General features: G+C 48.0%; 2 protein-coding genes and 1 non-coding gene across 22 annotated transcripts in view; 2 read left to right on the forward strand and 1 right to left on the reverse strand.

Annotated features, from left to right (window-relative positions):
- Nucleotides 1–96: 96 nt before the first annotated feature.
- LOC122382922 (GATOR complex protein MIOS-A-like) lies at nucleotides 97–17,658 on the reverse strand. 4 transcript variants are annotated; one of them, XM_043368868.1, is made up of 18 exons: nucleotides 17,598–17,658; nucleotides 14,192–14,415; nucleotides 13,656–13,841; nucleotides 13,309–13,442; nucleotides 12,655–12,814; nucleotides 12,051–12,077; nucleotides 10,926–11,001; nucleotides 10,524–10,646; nucleotides 10,053–10,252; nucleotides 9,671–9,842; nucleotides 9,156–9,314; nucleotides 8,369–8,654; nucleotides 7,946–8,098; nucleotides 7,396–7,534; nucleotides 3,417–3,546; nucleotides 2,480–2,582; nucleotides 2,033–2,134; nucleotides 97–1,563 (listed from the first exon to the last, which is right to left on the reverse strand). In XM_043368868.1, exons 2-18 carry the CDS (start codon nucleotides 14,295–14,297, stop codon nucleotides 1,288–1,290), a joined length of 2,532 nt encoding a protein of 843 aa, XP_043224803.1. In that variant the 5' UTR covers nucleotides 14,298–14,415; nucleotides 17,598–17,658; the 3' UTR covers nucleotides 97–1,287. The 4 variants fall into 4 exon arrangements, with proteins under 4 accessions (XP_043224803.1, XP_043224804.1, XP_043224806.1 ...); XM_043368869.1 differs by having other exon boundaries at nucleotides 12,655–12,811; nucleotides 17,598–17,646; XM_043368871.1 differs by lacking the exon at nucleotides 12,051–12,077 and having other exon boundaries at nucleotides 12,655–12,811; nucleotides 17,598–17,625.
- Trnag-ucc lies at nucleotides 2,922–2,993 on the forward strand. Its single transcript has one exon. It is a non-coding gene; the product is annotated as a tRNA-Gly (tRNA).
- Nucleotides 17,659–18,219: 561 nt separating the features above from the next.
- Nucleotides 18,220–26,232, forward strand: part of LOC122382925 (glycerol-3-phosphate acyltransferase 4-like) — a 28,550-nt gene continuing 20,537 nt past the window's right edge. For 3 of the 17 annotated variants that reach the window (XM_043368878.1, XM_043368888.1, XM_043368886.1), the window contains exon 1: nucleotides 23,714–23,773. The gene's annotated coding sequence lies outside the window, so the exon portion shown is untranslated. Of the gene's footprint in view, nucleotides 18,333–23,024; nucleotides 23,103–23,713; nucleotides 23,774–26,232 lie in introns of those variants that run through there. The other 14 variants (XM_043368889.1, XM_043368892.1, XM_043368890.1 and 11 more) reach the window with 14 other exon arrangements.

A 26,232-nucleotide genomic window follows, 5' to 3' on the forward strand; every position in this document is an offset into this window, starting at 1 on the left:
GTTCGTGCTCCCCTGCTCGAGTTTGACGTGTTTGAATTAATTACAGTCGAATAGGGGACACAAACTGAGAAAATGGCGAGGCACATGCAATATATAATGTTGAATTGATTCATATATTTGGCAAACCCTTGTTGCTACATGGCAAACCCGATATACAAAATGCAGATACAAAATATATAAATAATAAGACAAGCTCACACCGACGAGTGAGTGGCTTCAGTTTTCCGAGAAACATAATTTGTTAATCTACGACATGCTTCACTGGGAACGTATCGACGACAAGCAAACATAAAATTCAGCCCTAAATACATAAAATATTCCTAAGCTCCAAATCCTTTGCAAAATCAAACGTAGGGCTCGGCAGATTCGTGCTGGATTAACATTGGTACAAAATATGCAAGGCGACATAGTTGACAACAGAACACCCGAAATGAAAAGCTCGGATCGTTCATGCGGGGGTGAACCCCACCATAAGATGAAGCTCAAAATCATCCTGAGGGTTCTACGCACATGTTCTACGTGAAAATGCTGAGCTGGCGAGTCCTGCCAGCCGGCTGCGCCGCCGGGGACCCAGAGATCTCGAGTCCGGCGCCGACTTGGGTTCCAATTCAGGACATGGTTGTGCCCCCAGAGTCGACAGCGCGAACAGCATAAAACGAACATCGTAAACATCGCGAAACATCGCCAGTGCGGCGACGAGACACTGCAACACACACAAGCTACAAACGAGGCACGCTCAGTTTACCAGCTCTCGACCAATTGTAACGCACGCTACAATAATTAGACGTATGAATATCGTTATACGGCAGCACTGGCCGAACCACAAATTATCCCGCACCCCGATATTCAGCCCAGCAAGCGCGTATTACATCGATGACAGCCCAAACAACAGCTCTAATGGGACATTACACAAAGCATTGCACAATATCCCGCTTCGCGACCACAGCGTCATGATAAAGTTTGTCCGACGCGAAGTCACAGCAGCCAGCAGAAAATGCCGTCTGGTTTGTCTTCACAGCGGTAACATTTAGCGAGCCCGCACTGAAAATCGTTCGTCTGATTCACTGCTAGGCTCGTTGTTTCTCGCTCGCTCATCGACTGCTCCCCTGAGTGTACCTTTTCCCTATCGAATATCGTCTCGCTCGCATTCGTTTAACTTCCGATGAATCCACAGCCTGTGCCCTCTCCACCCCTCTCACGCTCTCTCCCCTCTCTTTCTCTCTCCCACCGCTCCGAACACGCACCTCACAGAGCTCGTCCCTCTCAGTCTCTACAGAGCACCAACCCTCAGCTGTTGGTCACTGGTAGCACACGGCTGACCGAGTCCAGGCTCATACACTTGCACGGACAGCCGGTGACGGGACACTCGGCGTACTCCTCGAACCATGCGCCCATGTGGGCGGCGTGACCGCCGTGCCGGCACGTCTGGCACCAGGTGAACCACGAGTCGAAGTCGGCCGAGCCCTGGCCGGCGGCGCCCCAGCTAGAGGCGGGCGTGCCCAGCTGGATCATACAGAGCGCGCAGCGCGGCAGCGCCTTACGGCAGTGCGGGCAGCACATTGGCTGCGAACAGAAAGGGACAGGCGGGTGAGCAATGCGCAGGGAAAACGGCTCCAGAACGGAGGGAACAATTAGGGAACAAGAGAGAACGGAAATCAAGAGATGTCATCGTAAACATTAAGCAAACTCTAAATATTTTTAAATTGCTTGAACGACAGGCCGCTCCAGCACACATCGAGACGGATTATCAGTTGTTAAACATACGTTCCTATGTGCAAAAATGAGCTCCGTTCGGTCGCTGTTTTTTTATCAGCATGCTGTCGGTTTTTCCCATACCTATAAGGAAGTTATTGCTGGCACTTCTTTGCTTATCATTAGTCAAATGAGGAGACCACATGAATTTGACCAATGAGGAGCCAAGAAATAACAGCGTGCTCGCAGCCTGCTGATAAAAAACTGCGACCGAACAGGGCCCTGGTCAGTGGTCACCTGACCTTAGAGAGGGGCCTGCGACCTCTCCTAGAAATCTCACCTTGACTGAGTTGGCGCCGGTTCGTGCCATCTGCCGTCTGCGTCGCATATCGTCGATGTAGGCAGACACGCTCTTGTTGCAGAAGTTGCACGTTACCACCGACTGTGGCAGATAGAAACACCGTCATGCACTCGGACTCGAACGCCGACGCAGCAAGAAGTTCACTGGCCTTCAGCCATAACTCATATCACCAGTCAGTTACCCAGCCATTCAATAAAGGGTTGCCAATCTCGGCCTAGTTACCTAACCGTTCTTTCTGATTCTGGCGCGCCGCCGCCGACTTGACTGTACCTACCTCCACGTCCGTTAACTGTGATCCTCGTGTTCTATTAACCTCATACGCTATTTTGAGCAAATCGGATTTCGTCGCTCAAAAAGTCACTGACGTCGACGCCGACTTCACGGACATGATCAATCACTCCTGGCACTAGTTGCCGGTGCACTCGCCTGCTTGGGGTACTGCTGCACGCCGGCGGTCTGACTGAGAACACGGACGTCGAACCGCGCCCTCTGGTTCCACAGTCGCCACAGGTCCAATAGCGACCGGTAGCTGTGGAGAGTAGAAACCAAGAACAATGAATGACCGGCTGACATACGCACGGCTGAGCAACCAGCAATGCCTCCACGGCCGCCACAGGCCCAACAGCGCCCGGTAGCTGAGTGATCAAACACACACACAAAATATGACGACTAGCCGACACAAAGCAGCGGTGCAGGAGGCACGACCAGGCACATACGGTTGAAGGATTGGACATAGGCGCAGTCGAGGCTTCTATGGCCGAGCTCGCTGTCTACGAGCGAAACAACAGGCAGGGCGTTTCGCTCGCCCTGAAAGTAGGGAAAACATGACCAGCCCGCTCGGTCACGAAGTTGTCACAGATACTCTCAGGCGATGGTGGTATAGTGGTGAGCATAGCTGCCTTCCAAGCAGTTGACCCGGGTTCGATTCCCGGCCATCGCACTTCTTTGACCCCATGAGAATCAACTGCGGCGTTTTATCACTTGCCTTCCTTTGCGTTTGTCAGTTCCGCAGTTCGTGAGCATAGGTTAGCACCAAAGTACAATGCTGGCACCAAGCTATAGACACACAGCATAAACGCGATGCAGCTTGACCATCTAGGGTCCTGCCAGGTTCTGTAAAACGACTACTCGAGGTAGAAGGAATTGTCTCCATGACGAGGTACCCAAGTGGCTTTCGACTCGGAAGTCGGAACAAGTCACTTCATATTATTAGCTTAACATAACGAGTAGGCTGTTTTGCTTAAACAAAAAAAATAAACGCCTCAAACGCTCGGCCGATGTGGGGACGTTAGCCTTTACACAATGGGCGAGGTGTATGAAAGGAAGGATCTCGGGGCTGGGGCAGCCATTCGGTCCGCCTCACCTGTCGATCCAGACGCTGACGCGCCTCTCGGCCGCCTGGCCGGCGTATGAGGCGATCAGCGCCGCCGTCTGCACGTCGCCGCTGACGTTAATGTAGTTCTGCAGCAGCTCCAGGCCCTCGTCGGCCACGCCTGGTGAGGACAAACAGCGGGTGAGACAGGTTTGGTGAGTTTTGGGTGGGGAGCGTTTGTTATTATGCCAAATCCCGAAGATCGACAACCGAGTATTGAGAAAGGAGAACACGTTTGGAGGCCACGCATCTACCTCTATAGAGGAATCTACCACGCATAAGTGTCAATGAAATGTGATGGCTTGTCAAACAGCAGCGACCTCCCCGGCTGGCAGGGGCGTCGCCACGGGTCCCCGACTTGTACGGACACATTCTGTCAGCCGTAATATTCGTCAGATGCGTTAACTCACGCGGACCCAGGGAGGGTGTTTTTCGTCCTCCCCTCCCCCACACCTCGGACGAATAGTTGCGATAGCCCCCGAATGCCTAGTGGTTTCGGGAAAAAAATAAAAACACATTTTTTATACCAACCTACATTAGGTCAAAGGGTTAGCGACATTAGGTCAAAGGTTAGGTTAGCGACCCCGAGCTGCGGCTTTTTTGCAGATTTCTTCACCAAAAAAGGTCCTAGACCTAAAGCAGTGACCAACGCATTGGTCATGTCAAGACGCGTCGAATGCCATATAGGTTGTTTGAAAAGGTCAAGTTTTATGTTGACCTCATATGACCTCGAATGGCCTTTGGTTGACGTTTACACATGGTCAGTCTCAGTTGCTGTATTTGAAGTCACTGGCCACGATTTTGTCATTCCTTTTGATCTAAGCAAGCATTCATTTAGAGCCTCAGGATGACAAAAGTGACATAATTACCTAAATGTAATATGACTGACGTATCAGTAAAATAGCCTATAGAAGGATACAGGGTGTAACGAACAGACTTGTGACAGCTCAAGAAAAAAGTGAGCTCGCTCAGCTCAACTCCGTCTTATCCGCTCCCGCTCAGCTCCCGCTCAGTTTAACGCGGCTCAGCTCAGCTCACGTTCCGCTCAAACCGGCTGCGCTCCGCTCACGCTCAGCTCAGCTCAGCTCAGTTTCCGCTCAGCTCAGCTCAGCTCAGTTTCCGCTCAGCTCAGCTCAGCTCAGTTTCCGCTCAGCTCAGTTCAGTTTCCGCTCAGCTCAGTTTCCGCTCAGCTCAGTTTCCGCTCAGCTCAGTTTCCGCTCAGCTCAGCTCAGCTCAGTTTCCGCTCAGCTCAGCTCAGCTCAACTCAGTTCCCGTTCAGCTCAGCTCAGTTTCCGCTCAATTCAGCTCAGCTCAGTTTCCGCTCAGAAAAAAGGTACCGACGAAAAAATGCACGGACGAAAAAATGTACAGACGAAAAAAAGTCAGACGAAAATCTGCGGACGAAAAATTGTCCGACGAAAATCTTCTAGACGAAAAAAACGTCATGGAATCATCTCAACTAGGCGGTGTTTCACGGCCGAGAGCAGCACGCCCACGCCGCCATGCGCTCTTGGCAACGAAATTATCCGGTCACCTTTCTTCCCGCTGTAATTAAGAAACAAGACAGCCTGAGGTTTTCCTTTTGATGAAGATATCGCCAGCTTTCATAAGATTCTGCCTTTCTGCCTCTCCGAACGCACCCCATATTTAGAAATGCCTGGAACATTCCAGCTACTGGGTTTTTAAGCAGTGGGTTTGATGTGGATAGACGCCGTATTAGCATGTGCTCACATACAGTTGGGCGGTCCTGGTGCCGGATGTCCCCTTATTCACCTCCCGCTGGACAAAAATCCTATGAAATCAGGATCTCTATCTCTATGAATCAGGATCTATGAAATCAGGATGACAACTATTTCCAAGTCGTAGCCCGTTAGTCCAGAAGGATAAAAGCTTCTCTCGGCGTCACTTCTCATTCTCCTACGGACTTAAATGTACATAGCGCTCCAGCCTGCACGAAGGCAGCGTGGCTTGAATCAAACATCAGTGCGCTTTTAGAAATCGAGCCCTCCCGTGCCGTCCGGTTGAGCGGCTCCAATTATTTGTTTGCCAGGATGCTGCTTCGGTAATACTCGTCACTGAAGGTGGTCTTCTGTGACACAATGCACAGCTGGAACATCGCACATAAGCTGAACATGTTCCAGATCTGGATCTTGGCCGGATTTTTGACGCCGGTGACGGCCGGCACGTTTGAGTTACTGGCAGCCAACACAAGGCCGCTTTGACGGTTCAAAGGACAATACAGCGCGAATAGCTGCCCACTCCACCAAACGCTCATGTCTTCCTTCGACCAGTGCAGTGGATGTGTCTTGGCGTGAGGCCAAAGGTGGTGCACTAGCTATTTTCCCGTCCATTGCGTTGTCTTTTTCAGTTTGATGGGCAGAAGAACCAAGTTAACCCTCGCCCGCACATGCCATTTTCCCATCCTAGAACGCACATGGGGGGGGGGGGGGTTAACCACCCCCCGCGTCATTTCGTTCCTGTTGGAGATAGAGCTTAGCGGTAAAGACCAAAAAGATTCTTTGGGAAGAGACAAATCCAATGATACCCAGTTTTACCTTCTCAGGTCAGTCATTGACCTTCCAGGTCAGGTCAAACAAAAAAATGTTGCTGTTTTAGGTCACCGTTGGATATCAAGTGCGCTGCTTGTCATATACCGATGACGATGCCGTTTTCTGGTGCCAAGCCAGCTAGAACCTCTTTGTCACACTACCCGACCAGGTTTTTGCTGCTGAGGTCATCTCAGGTCAAGTTAGGTCAAGGTCAATAATATGTGTTTGTATGTCTGTGTGTGTCTGTGTGTGTACTGATGTATGCACCGATTGTTTATGTGTCCATATTACATGAAATCATGATCTGAGAAGCTTTTACCAAAAATGTAGTCAAAAATTTTTCAAAAAAAGTAAATTCAGCTTGCCTAAAACGCAATTATCTTAGATGACCTAGGCTGACCTTGACCCTGACCTTGACATCTACATCGTCGAACAACATATTTTATGATAGGTGGGAGGTAAGATTGGCATAAAAGGCCGAAATCAAGGTGTTAAAAGCTCACAAGGCCCATAGCCAACGCAAGATGTTGAGAATTGGCCATTTGGGTCATGACATGACCTGAAAAACAAGGTCATATCTCCGAAACCAAATACCACAGAAACTTGAAATTTTCAGTGGACATCAAGAAAGGATAGAGGAGCAGCTATACGAAAAATCAGCCTTCTAGCTCTAAAAATGCTGAGTGCAGAGCAGAAAGACTACCTGGGGGGGGGGGGTGGCAGCCACCCCCCCCCCATGTGCGGGCGAGGGTTAAGGGGTGGATAGTGGTGTGTCATGATGTGGGCCTTCTTATTATCTGCCTTGCCAAGAATACAAGTCAATCTGCAGATTGATTGTTGTCGTTTCCTTGTCGCTATCTTGACAACTCTCCTAACCACTTGGCAAAGCGCGGCTTTAGCGGTCGCGGCCGGGCTGAGCTCTAATAAATAAAAAATAGATGTCCGAATAATTTCGTTACACCCTACATATACCTACTCTTGCGTGACATTGACTTTGGGGCGGCCTTGGATCGTAACGTTAACCACAAATAGGGGTCTGATAAGCTTTAACCTGCTTCAAACATGTGCGAAGACTGCATTTGCGGTCGACGAAACTTGTACGGACATTCCGTACAAGTTTCTGGGCCTTCCAAAACTTGTACGGACACTGTCCGTAGTGTCCGTAGTGGTGGCGACGCCCATGCCGGCTGGTCTCCCATAATCCCCAAAATATGCCTTAGCCAATATCCATGTCAATAAAACCCATTTCGAAAATAAATAATTCGTAAAAAAGCTTTGACTCAACTCAATATTTCTCAAGTGTAATCAAATAGAGCGTTCGTAGTCGGACTATGGCGCTATCCCCGACGAGCCTGACTTGAGTCTAGCACCACGCTATACGCTCACATCCCGAAACCCCCGTTCAGCGCCACCACACATACCGGTGAGCAGGATGGCCTGCAGGTTGGCCTCGTTCTTCAGCGTCTGGGTGATGTGGTTCAGGCAGCTGTGCAGCTTATCATCGGGCAGGAAGCGGCAGGCGAACGCCACACGGTCGTGGACGGTTATATCGTACTCCTTCTGTGGACGGAGGGAAGAGGAGGGAGTGAGAAACCGAGAGCGGCGCTGGGAGGCGTCGAGGGAGGGTATGAGAAGCTGAGACACGGCGAAAAAGAGAAACAGCGGAATACAGACAAATCCAGCAGTTAATACTACAGCTAATTTTTTCCATTTCTGTTGTCAAAATGATGAGCTGTATAATTGCTCTAAATATTGAATATTAACTGCTTTTACCAATGCAGAGGCCACACCAATAACCTCCCTGTCAAATTCCTACAAATATGCATCCACAGTCAGACTTGCCGCGGCCTCGCACACTCTATGATTCAACAAACTAAAGCTAAATTCGACGCATCAGCTCATTCACCACGATACAAGCACATTCTTCCCAGAGGACCCCCCCCCCCCCCTCCCGCCCATCAGGTCACTGACCAGCACGCCGTCGTAGTCGTCTGCCTCGGCGGTCAGGAAGGAGAAGATGGCGCGGATGTATGGATCGGTGAGCGACGGCCGCAACTCGGCGCTGATCTCGTGCCACAGCGCCTTCTTCTCGTTGGTGAAACCCGACAGAGCCATCGCCACCACCTGGGAGATGGACAACCAGCGAGCGTTGGGTGAGAGTGAGACATAGAGCCAAAATATGTAGAGTGTCACTGTCGTCTATCTCCAAGGGATGCAATGCTGGGATGATTGACAATGTTTCATATACACATTTACCTAAATCATATACGCGTTAAGTTCGGCCGTACCGCATTTCATTACATGAAGTCTATATTTTCCAGACCCGCCTGTCTTTCCTCTGGACACATCCATCCCCATAACTTGCCTTCTGTTCCATCCTCTCCGCCATCTTACCTTCAGCTGCGGGTCCTGGGACCTCCTCAGTATCTGGATGGCTCTCCGCAGTGTGAGCTGAAACACGGCCACGGCGGCGGCGCGCGCGTGGTTGCCTTCCTTCTCGAGCGCGTCCAGCAGGGTGTTCTGGGCGAGCTCGTCGGTGGCCCAGCCGCACAGCTGCAGCGCCCGGTCTCGGCTCGCACTGCGGAACACCTTGCACTTGGCCACGCGCTCCACTCCGATCCAGCTGCGTAGTTCGATGGTGGATTTGACCGGCGTGCTGCCGTCGCCGGCTAGTACAGACCTGGAAAGACAGGGGGCAGGGGGTAAGTGAGGGGCTGAGAGGCACAGCAGTGACGGATCAGGGTCAAACTGGGCGGCCACGACTCATTTATGTGCCGTCAGCCTCAAGCAGCGCGTGGAGTCAACTTGACTCTAAAAGCGTGAAAAATCAGCGCACGAAATGAATGATGCTTATCATGCACCACAACTATCCAATCGATGACGCATTTCACACATGAACAAAGTTCGCCCAATCATACCCCGCGTTCGATGTCTCTCGGACGGCGAAGATTCTACGCCGTCCGGCCAATCACGTTCCATAACCGCAGCCGAGCCCCCGCTGACCTTGGACGGGATTGGCCGGACGGCATAGAATCTTCGTCGTCCGAGAGACATCGAACGCGGGGATAGTCATCAAGTAGCGCATCAGACTGTCATCTTAGCCCCCCCCCCCTACCACTCTAGCCCACCTCGATCCCCCGATCCCCGCCCCAGTGATCGCTCTTCCCGACTGGTCTCCCACCTGACGCCCTGGAACGCGCCGGCGCCGGCGGCTGCGCTGCCCTCCTCCGTCGCCCGGGCCTGCAGCTGCTGACTGTACGCCATCCACAGCCACACGTTCTTGAGCCGGTCGTCGCCGGCCAGCGCGGCGTTATCGCTCAGTCGGTCCGTCACTCCGTAACTGAACGGGGGTGGAGAACATGATAGACGTCAAATGACAATATATCGGCGCCATAACTGAGGCTGCCTAATTAGAATGACGGATCTGACAAATTTTGGGAAAGACGACACTTGTTTTCACTAGGATTTCTTACCATAAGCCTGAATGGCAGTTCAGAAATGCAGGCATAACAGTGATGTGTAAAAACCCCTTAATAAGCGCAAATGAAACTAGCCTTTTTCAAGCATCTCAGTTCACAACCTTCGGAGCCAGTTGCTACTGCAGCTCTGAAGTTTAGCGCATTTTAGTCACTCAAAATGTTCAGTATTTTAGCGTACGAGCATATCCGAACCCAGTGATGTTTCCCTCACACTCACCCTTTGAGGGCCCGGTCGCGCATCACCACCGAGATGTCCTCGAGCTGGTCATAGGTGTCACTCTCGTCACTGACCAGGTTCAGCCTCCGGCCTCCGTTCGACCAGATGAACGAAAAGCCCGGCGACCAGTTCATCGTGATCCGCTCGAATATCGTGAAGTCGCTCAGTTTACCTGCGGGATATAAAATAAAGTACGAAACGAAAGAAGAGTACTACGAGAAAAATATGAGTCTTTGGAAATACGACAACGGACAAACTATGATAAGACAATGCCTCCTGATCATCACAAAATCTTAAACTGATTAACTATCAAAATATGCTGATCAGTGATCAAAGTATTTTCACTGACCCAGCCTTCCCCAGCTCCTCCCCGCTGTCTCACCAGACGCCGACGAGACGACGATGCGGTTCTCGTCGGTCGGGTGCCACGAGAGGTCGGCCAGCGGACCGATGCCGCCACAGCCCTCCACGTAGCGCTCGGCCACAGTCGGCTCGATCTCGTCGTTATTGACGCAGTAGTGGTTGATGTCGTGCAGCTTCAGCAGGCCAGAGTCCTTCCCGAGGGAGGACAGCAGGTCCTGGCTGGAGGTCGGAGGAAAACATATTGGGCGATAGGACAATCAGAACACGCATAGAACACGTACACTAAAGCACAGGACATCGTTAAAGATAACTTCTCGTTGATAGACAACAGGCTTGTGCGCAAGAGAAACATAACTATGTAAGCCTTGCTCTGCGGTGGCTTTACCACACCTGGCATGAGCAGCTGAGCTGCTTTAGAACCAGCTGAACCACCAGGTGTACCTTGCAGCACAACCCAAGGCTCTCCATCCTGTCCCCACGCTTCACTTACCGTGTGGGTGACCATCCTATGCCGAAGATGGCCTTGGTGCGGGCGTCTGTGAGGGTAATCACCGGCTTCTCAAAGTTCCGACGGTCCCAGATGGCCACCTGGTTCTCAGCGAATGTTGCCAGCCTGTCAGCGCGGGTCAGGTCAGGTCAGGTCGACCGGCTGATACAACTGACATTCGACTGGACAACTGGACAGCATATAAGATCTACCACTCTTGAAAATATGCAAGAATACTGCAACTGTGTAACTTAAGGGTGTTTTATAATGTAAGAAACAGTTAAGGATCAGATGTTTACATGGTCACTGTGCCATTCAATTACAAAGTTTACAGTTCCAAGAGAGACCATACTAGAATCATGCGCCTATCAAGAATACGCGGCGAAAATAGTTTGTGTTTCTCACCTGTCATCCAGATAGGGGTCGACACACAGGCCGTACACCAGTCGGGTGGCAGCACTCATCTGCGGCTTCACCGGATCTGGCAGCACAGACGGCGTCAGTCACACACGGGTAGCCATGGCAACGGCAGCCGGCGAGAGTGAGCAGGGACTAATGGGAGTCAAATAAGATGTGGTATAAAATGAGGCGAAACAAAATAAGGGAAGTAATTAAAACTATCACATGATTCTCAATTCATCCGCTTTGTCCATGAGCTTTTACATAAGTCGTTAGAGCCGCTTATAAACTATAGTTGCAAAGCATTTTTTTCGGGATGAATAAGTTCCAACGAATGTAAGTCATTAGTGAAGCAGAGACAAAACAGAGCAAACAACACAAAACGCACATCGCTGCACGAGAGGTACAACTAAAAGCGCCATCTCGGATACCTGAAAAATCTGAGCTCCGAGCGAAGCATGAACTCTGCCAGATTATTTCAACTAGCATTAGTAAAAGGACCCCAAATATGACATGAGCGATGCCTGCCAATACAATGAAATGAAGTCGTTCTGTCGATAAAATAAATAAACAAACTCGATAATCCCTCAGAATCCCGTTAACCTCTGCAAAATGTGGGAAAATTATTTAGAGTCAACGTAAAATCGATTACAATTCTCAGGTCATACACCTCGTGCGTGAAGTCCCCTAGCATGCCAATAAACTTCTCAATAAAACCACGGAGGGATGTGTTGCTGGTGATCGTGACATTTCTCACAGTGAAGGCAGGTGGCGGCATTGACACCACACGCGGCAACTGAGCTACCCTGGCGGACAGGCCGGCTCTACAGGCCGACCAAGCAGCTACACTCACAGCCAGCGGCACAAATACAGGCCGCCGCCAGTCAGCTGCAGGCCGCTACGGAGCTCGCTGGCACGCGTGAAGCGGACGACGGGCTACAGTGGAGCACCTACAGAGGCCGCCGCGGAACACAACTCAACACGCCGCGGGCCGGGCTGGAAGCAGCAAACTAGCGGGCCGTCGAAGGGGAAGCCGGCGGCGGCGGCGGCACATGCTGAACAAACAGACAACGGGGGAGGCGGGCCGGGTGGCTGCGCAGGGGAGGCGGGGAGCGAGGCGCTCTCACTTACACCTGGCCAAGCCGGTCCGGTCGGTGGCTGGGGTGGCGAGAGAGAGCGTTAGTCAGCGTCACTCACACACACTTCACACGCCATGCAGGTGAACCTCGCCGCTGGCTGACGGTTCACACACTCCCGCACACAGACAGGGTACATGTAAACGCGGGTGGACACAGCGGGAGCGTGCCGACACCCCGACAGTTTGAGCTCCCCATTCCACGAGCTTTGTGAGTTGAATACCGTCACCACAATTATGGGAAGACAGTTAAAAAACGATACACGATATAATTGTTTGAACGACAGATAGCAGGATGTAACACATATAATTAATTAGAAACCACTCCCATTTGACGTCAACTCAAGCCGTGGAGTTATGAAATGCCGCGAATCTTAAAACACCTCTCTCACACTGGAACCGAAAACCACCACACAGAACAAAAACTAACTACGACCGCACCGGACGAAAACAAGACTACCAACACATCTCACACAAATCATGAACAATAACGACAGACTCATAAGAACAAAATGATATACAACAGAAGTTAACGTCACATCCGGACAGCTGACGTCACATAAGGAAGAGTGCAGATGTCAGGTTACAGGTGTAACGTACCTCTGACGCGCAGGTCGAACACCTTCAGTGTGCGGTTGTTCATGCCTGCCACCAGCACCTTGGGCTGCTTGAACCAGGCCAGGGACGAGGTCGACTCAGAGTTTCCGATCTCCAGGTAGGGCTTGGCCGGCTCCATACCCAGACGGGACGACGACAACTGCTGCAACATGGGGTCAGGACGAGAATTGTGAACACATGGGGGTAGATATTCTCAAATTTGGCTTTACTGAATCACTTTAATGAGGTTAGTGCTTGTGCGAGGAACATGTTTATAAATAGTAGAAAATGTAAAAACATGACCTAGTTTGAAACTGTTTGAAAAAGACCTGTGGTCGAAATATTACATTCTTTCAAATAAAGTATATATTTGTACAGCATTTAATTAGTGTTGATAATTATCGAGGAAAAACGGTCATTTTTTACATTTTCTACTATTTACTGAATCACATTTGCCTAGGAAAACAAATTATCTGTTCCTAAACCATATTCACATTCGAAGCTGAAAACCTCCGACGCCTCCGGCCTTCAGCTAAGCACGCTTCATTACGCGGTTATCATGAGACCTCAAACTCAGTCTACATTCGTGATATCCCCTACTTAGCCCCCATCGGCGACCTCCCTAGCCTCCACTCCGTGACCCGGGTGTCATCGCACCTGACCCGGAGCGCCGGTGGCGTCCCACACGAAGATGGAGCTGTCGTTCCTGTGCTTGTCCAGCCCGACGGCCAGCAGGTTGGAGCCATTGCGCTCCCAGGCCACTGCATTACACTGACGCTCGTGTTTCGGAACTGGCGAGACCGAGAGATACGGATTCGTAAGAGCTTGAGGTGTGGGAGCAATGGTGACAAAGGTGATAGCATCAAAATAGGAAAAGTCAGCTTAGCCGAGTTTGCGCAAAATATTACAGTAACTATTGCACTATTACAGCTTCTGAACACACTGCTTACGCAAAACACGAGCAAAACGTATGTCGCTTATGATAGTCTGATCACCACACCTACCAAAGTTGTTGAGCACATTCAGGTCCATGTAGTTTTGGCTGATGGCGGCGAGCGAGACGGCCCCGCTCGTGAGGCCGACGGCGAGCAGCATTGGTGAGCTGGGGTACGGGCAGGTGGCCAGGCAGCGGATGTACTTGAGCTCGCTGTACGTGGCCACCAGCTCCACCTTCCGGCAGCAGTGCGAGCCTGATGTGGATGGGGGGGGGGGGGGGCAGTGAGCGTGAGATTGACCGTAGGTGAAGCTGTAACTCTTTGAGAGTTAGATTCCAATGTGAGATGGGAGAACAAGCATGACATTGTGCGGTTTTCACATTCAAGTATCATAATGGATAATGTACGATAAATAGAAAATTTATAAAATATCGGAAAACAAGCTGATAAGTCATCGCTAATGATCGAACTTCAAAGTCTATTTTTCATCTAGCTTAGTTGAATTTTAGTGCATGGTTTTCATTCAAAGATTACGAACGAAGCCCAAAACATACATGTTTGCAGCACACACTGTGCCTACCTCATATAACAAACACATCACTCACCATCTGCGACAGGATGACTTTTGTCTGCATCAACTCTGTGTAAGGAGATCTCATTTCCCCATGAGAGGAACATGTCCTCCTTGTGTGGAATCCATTGGACCCTCATTGTTACACTTAGGAGACAGAACTGGATTGCAATGGGAGTTCAGAGACAGAAGTAAGCGAATTAGTAAAACAAGCTTGAGACCAGACACAAATGGTTGACCTTAGAGCTTCATTACCACCTGAAAATAGACACAGGTAGGTTACAATTTGATATACCTTCTTAGGATAGCATGTTGTAGTGCTTTAGTATTCCGTAGGCTCATTATGGTTTTTGTTTTTGGGATCACATTGGTATATGTATGAAGAATTTTTTCCAAGTTTAAAAATCAAGCGTCAGCATCGTAACAATCGTTCGGGTGGCCGCATTGCCCGACTCTCCCCTACAAGGACAGAGCTCCGTCTTGTATTTCTTTGATTGCAAAATCTGGTCCAGGTCGCACGCTTCGTCCTGTACCTGTATGCCTGTCTCAGCCAACGTTACAGGCCATGCACATTGGGCAGGTCCCTCCGGCATGCCGATCGGTCTTCCCAAGCCCTGTGAAACCCCACTGAAAGACAGTTCAAAATGCCAGTCTGAGTCACCTCACTGGGGTACGGCCCACTCCAGAGTCCAGACACAACTTCCATGGTCAGGGGCCCGAAGATCAACCAGCCCAGTCCGCACCTTAGTTCCAACCAAGATTCTTACAGATACAGATTCTGATTCTTACAGACACAGATACAGATTCTTACAGGTTCCAACCGTCCAAGGGCTGTCACAAATGTCAACCTAAGCGGCTTGTTGGCGCCAGGTGGCCTCGGGATGAACGAACATCACGTACTCTTCATCGACTCTGGTTTATGATTTGAATGTAGTTTGTACTGTGAAGTCCAGACTGGAAAACATCCATACACTTCGCCGGATGCCTGCGAGACCATCTTGCGCCGAAATTCGGCGCAAGCCATTTTGCGCTGATATTTCTGCATGATCTGTGCCGAAAATTGGGTGCCTATTTGTGCCAAAATTAAGCCACTTTTACGTAACATGTGCACATTCTCCGATCACGGCTATATCAACCAGACAGAGCGTTCCGGGGCCTTGGACGCCCTCCCATGTTTGAGCGTCCGGAATAAGTGAAACCCAATACCTCAATACGCTTAGCACACTCATTATCAACGCCGTGCCGTGAAACAAGGCCGGAGCCGGAAGTTCCGGAGCCACAAAAATCGACGGAGCGGCGTGTCTGAGGCTGGCGGGAGTCAGCGACGGCCGGGCAGCGGAGCAGCACGTGCTCCGGCACATCAGCCTCTTCTCGGCACATGGCGCAGAGCTCCGCGTGGCACCGCTTGTCTGGGCACTGCTGGCATGCCGCGGAGTGGAGACAGCCGATTCGGTACCTATATGTACTGGAGCGAGCGGCCCCAGTGGCCCGCCCTCATCTGGTGCACCGAAACGGCGTCCTCTCGGTCCTCTCCGGGGATAGGGAGCAGCGGCGTGCTCCCGAGGACTGGCTTGAACAGTGACTCAGACCAATTGTCGCGCCATTGATGCGAGGACGCACAATGAACCACCCTGGTCAGCGAACGGGCGTTTGAGGGTAGGGTGGCCGCTTGTTTCGCCAGGTCGTCCACGCTCTCATTCCCCTTGATATCGCAGTGGGCAGGAACCCACTGCAGTATTACTTAACAACGCTCGGCGATGTTCAACAAGGTCTTCTATACCTATTACCTATCTCCACGCCGAGGGTTGAGGCCTCACCTGGACGGCCGCTCCTCCGCTGAGAAGACTCAGGCCTCAGGGCAGCTCGCCAGTTCGAGCAACGACAACCGGGGCGGGGATGTCTCATCCCGACACCTCTCCAGAGCCGCCTGCACGGCGAATCTGCTGCTAGACTGACCAGCCAGCATACCGACTAAATTCAGCGACCGTCTTTCACCAAAGAATTTGGCGGCCACCCTGCCCTGCGCCTGAAAATTCAGGCGTTGCCATTCGCTGAATTTGGAGTATGCAATGTTACGCCGGACGTCTGCTGATTTTTTCAACAAAATCCTGCCACTACGCTGGACATCTTCAGCATAACATGTATTTTTTCCAGTCTAGAGTGAAGCAAGCTTAGGTTAGGTCTCGTTTTGTGCCAAAATTCCTAAAATCGTCCATTTGAGCCAAAATTTATTTGTATATCTGTGCACCAAAAGTTTGGCAAAGTTTTAGCACACTGGACTCTATTCTGTGCCGAAATTGCGGTGCAATATCGAGCAGTTCAAATCACGATTGGATGCCCACTGGGCAAACATCAGGTACATGGTACCTGATAGGAGCTAGAAAAGTCCAAAAGGTCACGAGCTCGATGAGAACGGTTCCCTACAGGCCAAGTGGCCTATAAATTCCGATCAAATTAAGGTGAGGTAAGGTAAGGTACTAGGTAGGCAATCCCCCCGTTACGCCATTGACAGTAACATGAATTTTCCAGTCTGGATTGTTGTTTGATACTGATACTGCAAACATGGAGGATCTTGCATGCATTTTTATTTGTTACGGAGCGAGCAAAGCGAGCGGAGTCTTACGTAGAATAACGGAAATTTCTGAGTATGAGCGGCCGGCAGGCCGGCCGGCCGTGGTCACGATTTTGCGACGCTTATATCTCAGCAACCACTTGACCGATTTGCATGCTGTAATTTTTATAGGGTAGCTTAATTCCTTCTACCAAGTATTGGACTATTCCCGATGCATGTGGATGTGGGTGACCCCTTATGCACGTGCCACGTGCAAAACGAAGAGGTGTCAGTCTTGTAATAGTTGCAATATCTCGTTAACTACTTGGCCGATTACGCTGAAAGTTGGCATGTCGGTAGGCACCCACTAGGCAATGCATATCCATGTGCCAGAGTTGGGGTGCTGCTGCACGTGCGCACGTGCAAGGGTCGTTTCCAGATCTCGAGAACGGCTGGACCGATGGCGCTCAAATTTGGTACACGGTTTGGGACCAGTTAGTAGGGTGCCGTGCACAAGTCAATTGGGACCCATTCTGCACGTGCGCACGTGCAGGGTGCCGCTTTCAGATCTCGAGAACGGCTGGGCCGATTGTGCTCAAATTTGGCACATCGCTAGAGACCGGTTAGTAGAGTGCCGTCAGCCGTGCACAACTCAGTTGGAGGTACCCCCTCGCAATTTCGCACGTGCAAGGCTCACCCTCTCGCTCGCTCCGTTAGTCGCCCCAAAAGGCGTTATACTGGTTGGATAATGGCGGTCGGAGGGGCTGATGAAACCGATAATTTGAGAGCTCTTCAACAAAGTTTAGTGCAAGTAGATATCAGTAACATTTTTACAACTACCCAGTTTTCAAGGTAATATAAAAAAATATTCAAAGGGCTATAGCTAAACCTATGCTCGGCTTAAATATTGTAACATGAGGCTTTAAGCGGAACATAATCGCCCTACGCATAACGTGTTGGTAAAATCGCAATGTTCTTTATGCCGATCAGAGAATACGTCCCAAAAGTGAAACGCCAATTGCCTAGCAACAAGCCTACAAATTTTAGTAATTTTCGTATTACTTATTGTATGAATATAGCTTTCATCGTTAAAATGAGAATTTAAAGCAATTTCCATATCAAATTCGAAATTCAATCAACAAAAAGCAAATATCTTGATAAAAACAAGTTGCCTGGCAACGCCTACTACTTTTTCGCGATCGCTGAACAGATATTTGTCGACGCTACACCTTTTCTGTCACTAATTTTTGGTGTATTTTGAAAAGTTGAAGTTTTTAATTCTTTTGACGTTTAAATTTTAAAGAAACTCTTTTTGCCTAAAAATGATATCGAAATTATGTTTTAAATTGTAACTTTTATTTTTGGAAAGTGCAAAAATTAAAAATACTTTGTTGCCTCGTTGGTTTTAAAAAGCACAATATTTACTTTTACAGACGTCATTTGTGAAATAATTTTTTTTACATGGCGACTTCTTTGTTGATCACTTGCAAAAAGGCGTCCCTGGCTCAGCTCAGTCAGTTTTCGTGTGTTTTTCGTGCGTGGTGGGTGGGCTGGCTGGGTTTACAGTTTGCGGCGTAGTTTCGATTTATTATGGGATTTAAATGCATGAGCCTCCTAGTTAAAGGCATGTAATTTTATGATTGTGATAATTGTTTTGGATCAAAATATGCTAGCTCGCTCCATTTTAACGCTTAGGCAGTAGGCTGCCAAGCGCCAACTCACATTGGTGTCGCTCCCTAATCAAATATCTGAATAGTGGGTAGGTGTCAGGTCAGGTGATAATTTGTTTTTTTCTGTGTCCTAATTATCTGCAGGCTTATTGATATGCCTCGGATCTGAATGCCATCCTACTGCACTGCTGCAGAGTGCAGAATGCCACAGCAAGGGGTCGATCACCAGGTAGTGCTTGAGTTAATGCCGAGCCCCCTGCAGATTGTGAGTGGAATCTGAAAACTGCCTGGGGCAATTTGATCAACGCTTTTGAAATTATCACGTGACAATTGACTTGTTAGAGGCATATTGAAAGGGAGAGGACTTCTCAGTAATCATGTGGCTAATATGCCCTCCGGCGCCCTGTTTTCAGATTCCACCAGAATCAGATTGTGTGGCATGGCATCACTTCTACCAGGCATGCCTCCACATTACTCATTAGGAAGGCAGGCAGCTATCAGCACAGCTGGCTGGCTGACTGCCATGGGCCCTGCAGCTAGTAGTAGTGGCAAATAGGTAGAAGATGTGCAAAATGTGTGATGCCTGGTGGCTGGTGATGATGATGATGATGATGATGTGGTCGGGCTGTCACCGGTTGCATCGGTAGCCCTATATACGCGCGTCGGGTGGTGGGAGGTTTCTGGGATATGGTTAGGATGTAACCTGGACAGAATTAGACAAGTCAGCTTCTGTCTGCTCCAGTCCTCTGCTCACCATCCGTCACGGTCACCAGTTTCCTCTTCCTCAGTCTCCAGAGCTTGTAGAGTCCCTCCTTGTTCTTCTCCATCTCTTCCGTGCTTTCATTGAAGAGGAATGTCTTCAGGACTTCTAGTTGGTCTTCTTGGTGTGGGCGTTGGAGTGAAGTTATCTTGAGCCGTTCTTCTGCGAGTTTGGTGCACTCAAGCAGGAAGTGGTGCTGGTCTTCCTCCCCATCTCCACACAGGAGACACGTGGTTTCTTCGCCAGTGTGTCTCTTCCTAGTCTCCAGCGGAAGCGTGTTGGATCTGGCCTGGAAGAGTATGATTGACGATGCTGTGTTATCGTAGATCGGATCTTCTTTAATGGCTGTTTTGGCAGATCGGTATACCATTATACTGGACTTAGCCTCGAGCTCTTCTTTCCACTGTTTGTCATCCCACTCTTTCAGGCGTTTCTTCAAGGTAGACTTGTTCATCCTCTCCAGTTCTGCAGCATTTAATCCCACAGCTTCCAGGTACCGTTTCGTTGTCTTCGCCCATGTACTTTTCCGCACTTCTAGTTCTGCTCTGGCGATCCTTCTGATGAGGTCGTTGCTTCCTTGCATCGCGCCTCTCAGGAACTGCAAGTGCCCTTCCATGATCCTGGTCTTCATCAGGGAGGTTCCCACCTCACCTCTGAGCGTACAGATCGGCGTGTATCTCGGTGCTCCCAGAATTTGTCTGAACACTCCATTCTCACATACTTGGAGCTTCTTGATGTCTGCGTCCGTAAGGCTCAGGATGCTCGCCCCATGAAGAAACGAAGGGAGCGACAGACATTTCCAATAGCACTTGCCAATCATCAGCTTGTTGCAGCATTTTTGCGTTATTCCGTAGGTCATGTTGGCCAGCTTTTGGGACTTCTGATGCATTACGTTGATGTGTTCCTTGAAGAGCCTTTTCTTGTTTGTGACACAAACTCCCAGGTACTTGATCTGTTGAACCACAGGGATGTCTGCGATGACCTTGGGTTGCTCCTGACAATTGTAGATGATGACCGCGCTCTTGTCTTTGTTTATCTTCAAACCGAACTTGCCACTGATGTCCGCCAGCGTTGTCACTAGGTGCTCTGTCTCCTGTAAAGTCTCAGTTAGGACGAGTCCGTCGTCAGCAAAGAACAACACTGGGATTCGGACAATATCATTTTTGAAGCCCAGTCCCGTATCTGTCAGAGCTTTGGCGATAAGGTATGTTACAATCTTGAAGCTTGTCGTTGACCCATTGCATCCTTGTCGTATTCCTGATGTGACGTCGATGACTGCTTCAGTCCTGTCATTTAGCTTGATTTTCGTTGAGTCTCCCTGGTAGATTTGCGTCGTAGCATCAATGATTTTGGAGTCGATCTTGTAGAACTTCAGGGCTTCTACCATTTCAGCTCTATTAACCGAATCGAAGGCCTTCGAATAGTCAATGGCTGTCACAAACAATGGCTTTTTCCTGCGAAAGCTGTCTTCAACGCAGTAACGCAATAGGAATAAATTGTCTTCAACCTTCCCCCCACTAGTGAAACCTGCTTGTATCTCTAGCATTTCATCATTATACTTTAAGTGACTCTCAATTTTATCCTTCAGAATACTCATGAACAGCTTGTATGATATGTTTGTCAACGCTATGGGACGCAAGTCTTTTGCAGTGGGTTTCTTGATCTTGGGGATCATTTTAGTCTTCGACATCTTCCATGAATCTGGCTTCGAGTCGGCATCCAGTTGCTGTTGTAGACAGCTTGTTAGGGTATCTAGGCCTTCCTTCGTCATTACGAGTGCTTTGTATAGTTCCGGTTTGAGCAAGTCTGGTCCTGGTGCAGTTTTGTTCTTCAGTCCGGATACTGCTTTTTTCACATCTTCTACTTCAATCTGTGTGGGGTTCATCTGTGATATTTCCTGTCTCACAGGGAGAGCCATATCCATCAACTCTCTCATGTGCCTCGGGAAGTGGGGTCCCTCGTGCACAGTTCTCCTCATACCTTCTTCATATTCCTTCTTCACATCACTGTTCCATATTTTACTGATCTCGTTTGAGTGCTGCTGGTACACAGTTTTCCAGAATTTCACCAACTCCTCTTCTTCCACTTCTGGCTCCAGTTTCTTGCCTTCATTGTCATACAGTTGGATGTCTTCTTGGTTTCTCTCCTTCTTCCTTAGTTTGTCAATGTTTTCAAACATTGTCTTGCTCTTGTTAGCACTGTTCCTGATTTCTTCAGTTGTCTTCTTTTCTGATTTTGTCACAGCCTCTTTCACCATTTTCTGGACCTTCTTTTTCTGTATTTTATACTGTTCATTGAGCAGCTTCTCTTGATCTTTGTCTTTGGTGTTTCGTTTTTCCCGGTTTATGTCCCTGCGTTTCTTGATAGCTTCCCTGATTTCATCTGTGACCCATGGCTTTTCTTTCACCTGTTGCCCTATCAGGCTTTTCTTGCGGTATGTTGCTTTTAACTTGCTGTTGGCCACTTCTGTCATCAGGCCATTGAGCTCCTCTATGTTTGTTATGTTCTCATTTCGGAGCCTTCTCTGCATCTCTTCTCCGAAGAGTTCCAATGAGCCAGCATCTACCTTCCAGAATTCTCTGACACTTGTCGTTCCCTTATTAAAGCTTTGGTTTCTTGTGGGTATTTCCATTCTGACCGAGATCATATGGTGATCTGAGAGGTCAAAAAGCTCCCTCTCTTCATCAATTGTCATGCTCTCAATACGCTGATAGCACCTCCTATTTGCGAGGACATAATCGATTGCACTATTTTGGTCCTGCCTTGACCATGTATATGTACCTTGGCAAAATTCTTCCAGGTTTAGCAGTATCAGTGATGATTTATTAGTCCAGTCTAAGACTATTCTCCCATTTTCATCTTCTCTTTGATAGCCAAGCTGTCCAATGTGTCCGTTCATGTCTCCGAGCAACAATAGAGCCTCATCTTTTGCCATAATTGTTTCAATTATGTTATCAATTTCAGCTTTCATGTTTTTATTCCTCTCACAGTCTTCAGCAGATTTCCTTACAGACAGATATACAAGGATGATGTGCAACTTAAAACACCCTAATTCCATAACTGCATGCAAAATGTCTGTGCTACACGTTCTTTGTTTTGCAACACTTGTCCCTTGCTTAGTTTGGAACATTATCCGGAGTCCCCCTCCCTTCTTATCCCTCATCTCTCTCATACTCTCAATCATTGTAACACCTACAGAAACTTCATTCTTTTCAAATTTTTGTTGTGTTTCTGTAAGACACAGTATATCACAGTTTGTTTTCAAAAGTTCTTCAAGCTCAGGCCCATGTCGTCCCCTATCTCCGCGTGTGTCCACTAACACGAATGACGTCACGCATGTGGGCGGAGCTATGGGCGGAGCCTAACGCACGCGGCAGTCCAAGCCGCCATATTTGAATTTATATTTTAATAGAATCTTGCCGATATTTTGGGTGAAGTCAATTTATATGGATAGCTTGGTGACAGTTTAGCTATACGAATAATAATTTATTATGGATGTGCGTATATTCAGCTTGGAATTGCAATTAAAGTTCTGCACCGCATAGATTCGAACTCGGGACCTTTGGAATACTGCGCGGGCACGCTAACCACTACACTACCGCGACCGCGCGGCGGCCGGCGGCAGGGAGGCTGCGGAGACATGGGGGGACATTTTACGCTTTTGTGAAAAAAGCAAAAGATTTAGCGAAAAACACTTTATAGATAACTTGCAGAAAATTGTCTGCTCTTTCAGATAAGATACTTAGGTTTGATATATCTTGTGCAGACTTCATTCTACAGTGCTTCGAAAATCGCTCATTTACATGGGGATTGAACGGGGCTTCGAGACTTGACTCCAAATGACGTCACGAGCTGACGTCACGAAAAGGTAGAATCGCCGGACGACCCTACCTGGTATATAGGGCCTTGTTCAAGCTCAAGAAGTTTATTTCTTGTGAGGCCCTGCACATTCACCATGTTGACTGTAACAGTTTTACTCTTTATCAGCTGATTTCCCCTTTTCTTCTTTCTTGGTAGTTCATTGGTGCACCCAAATGCATAGATATCATATTTAAGCATCATATCCATGATTTAGCAGTTTTGTCTCCTCTCTCATTTTGATTTGGAAAAGCTTGAGCATGATGGCAAAACATTCTTGTTAAATTTATATTTTGTACAATTCCAGTCTCCTTGTTCTCTGTCTGTTATCAAACTTTTTAGCATTAGTGCCGTAGATAAGCATATGCATGTGCTTACATGGTGAAAGTGTTTAAACTTGGTATAAAGGAACTTCAACTTTTGGTACCTACAAATTATGCTAAAATTCTTGCTTAAAATGGCTTACACCAAAGTTTGGTGCATAAGTGTCCCTGACTCCCTGAGGTGTTTGGCATGGTGAATGGATTTTTTGCCATTGTGGACTCTGGCTACCATTATTTTGATCTTGGATTTAAGTCTAACAAGTTGAACCAACCACTAGAAAAGTACCCACCCACGAGCTGAATCGAAAGCTGTGAAATTATAAGAAAGGCAGGCTTAAACTTTCACACTGATTTTAATATTTACCTGGCCTCTGATCATTTTTAATTCATTTCAGATTAGTAATCTAGCTGGAGATCATTTGTGTGAAGATCAGCAATCAACAGTCAGCTCAAGGTAGGCTGGTTATGCTCCTAATAGTTCTTTTTTAAAGACCCTAATGCATTGGTCAATGGTCATTGACCTTGTGGCTTGTATTGTTTAACTCAGTTTCAACTTTTTAAACATTAATCACTATTCAGGCTCCATTGCAATATGAGATATCAATGACTACCATTTTCTTATCCAATGACATATGGTCCTGTTCAAGTGTGTGCGGCCGCCGTGGCTCCCGCGCTAAAAAGGCAATGTATGTGTAACGAACATATGACTAGACGATCAGCTCGTGCGTTGTACTGCGTTTTGTTTAGTGTATAATGTATATAATGGAATTTGCCCCGAAATAGTGTGTATAAATATAGTGACCTTTAGGGCGTTGATAGTGGCTCGGCGAATGTCCTAGAAAGCATGACTTTGAGAACCTTGAAGCTTCGAGAAATTCAAGGAAAACAGCCGACCATGGCTCAGTGACCGATGTATGCTTGGAAATGCGATCGGCACGAGAAGATAAAAGTATCCCATTTTCGTCACCTCTAGATCGAAGTGGATAATTGACGTTTCTAGGCGATCAGTAATGTGAATGTTTGTTATTGTTCAGTGTTGAAATGTTCAGCAATTACTTTAACCCGCGGCCCCCCCCCCCCTGTGGTTTTTCTTAAATAGCGAGAAAACGGGCGGCGCTGCGCGCCGCCAAATTTTAAGTACCTTACCGGGCATCAATTTGACACCTTCACACAAAATTTCAAGTCACAGGTCACCTCGGGTCAGGAGTTATTGAGGTCAAACTGAGGTCATGTTCGAGTAAAAATGAGCAAAAAACACGACATCTTGAAACGCTCACCAATTGTACAGTTAACAAGCAATTTTAAAGTTCTTCATGTGATTGTGTAGAGAAAAGACGGCGCTACAAAACTGCTCTCTCGGATTTTCGAAATTTTGGGTTTTTGACCCCCAAAGATTAAAAAAATTGATTTAACTCAAAAAATTTCCAATTTTTTTTTCGAATTTCGAAAAAACCGGAATGTATGTGATAGTCCCTATGCTCTTCGATATACATACCAAATTTCAGATCGATATCTCTTTTTTGGCCAAGTTATAGCGAAAAAACTGTTAAAAATTGATGACGTCAAATTTTTGAACTCAATTTTTAGCAATTCTAGACCACATAGCGCAAAACGGAGACCACCATTGAACTCCCCGTGACGAGCTGCATCGAATCGATACCCATTTTATGCAAAAATATCAACTTTGAAATTTGACCCCATTTGACCTGACCTTGACCTGACCTTGACCTGACCTTCACCAAAACATAATCTGAACCGACCGCAAGGGCTGTCTTTCCCACATAATCGCATTTGGCATATAAAATGGACCATAAAACATGCATCACATGATATTTTTAATTTGTGACCCTCAGTGACCTGACCTCTGTGACCTGACCTGGTATCAGTGACCTCAAATAGCAAAATATGTATTTGACGAACATTTCCCCATCGATGATTTTTAATGAAATGCATTTTACTCGATTTTACAACGCATTTCTTGAAATGCCTGTAAACGGTGAAAATTCGACCTTCGACCTGACCTGTGACGTCATCGGTTTGACCTAGGTCAATGAAATTCGGTCACAAGGTAGTTCCCCATTGGGGCTATCCAACGCCGTTTGCCGCTTGTCGCTATGTTGCGTGGTTCTCGAGATCTTAGGGGGGGGGGCCAAAATGCCCCCCCCCCCATCAGACCGCGTTGCTCGGCAGACCCCATCATGGCGCGGGTTAATAATGTCCGTCTGGACTCCGTTGAAGCCGAAAGAGATCGCGAAGAATGAGATGTCTGTCCTGATATGAGACTAAATCGACTAGGAGAAGCCACAGGCGCGATCTGAACCGATCGTTGAGTTGCAAAGTGATTCGCTTTTTTGCGTTATGTCTCCTTTTTTCCAGCCCTCAGGCCTTAGTCAAGGCAGCATTGATGGATTACCCATTTTAAAATGAATACTTGGTGCTCACAGAGTACTTCATCTAAAAGCTATGTTTTTTCTATCGCTTCTGGGGCATTCCATTCCAAGTGGGGCATTCCAAGTGGGACAAAAAATGATCATTTTGAACCTCACCTCCTCCGATTTTTGCGAAACTTTGTGAAACTACTCATCTATATGTGAAAAGAAAAGAGACATTTTTGTCAAGATATGACGTCACGTTTCCGAGATACACGTCATCAAACATTGACTTAGGCAAGGCACATTATCATCTTTAAAGCGTCATAACCATTGAAGTTTTAGACATATCACCACGAGACAAAGTGTGAAATGGAGGGAATAGGTCAGGCTTCAATTTGAGGATAACAATATTGACGTAATTAACTAATTAGTGAACTTAATTAAAATTCAAAAAATAAATTTTGATTTTCTGAAAAATGGGTACCCTTCGATTTTGCTGATTTTTACACATTTTATTCTCCTATACATTAGCTACATCATA

The sequence above is a fragment of the Amphibalanus amphitrite genome, unplaced genomic scaffold (genome assembly GCF_019059575.1).
Source record: "Amphibalanus amphitrite isolate SeventyFive unplaced genomic scaffold, NRLGWU_Aamphi_draft 000150F_arrow, whole genome shotgun sequence".
NCBI classification, from domain to species: domain Eukaryota; kingdom Metazoa; phylum Arthropoda; class Thecostraca; order Balanomorpha; family Balanidae; genus Amphibalanus; species Amphibalanus amphitrite.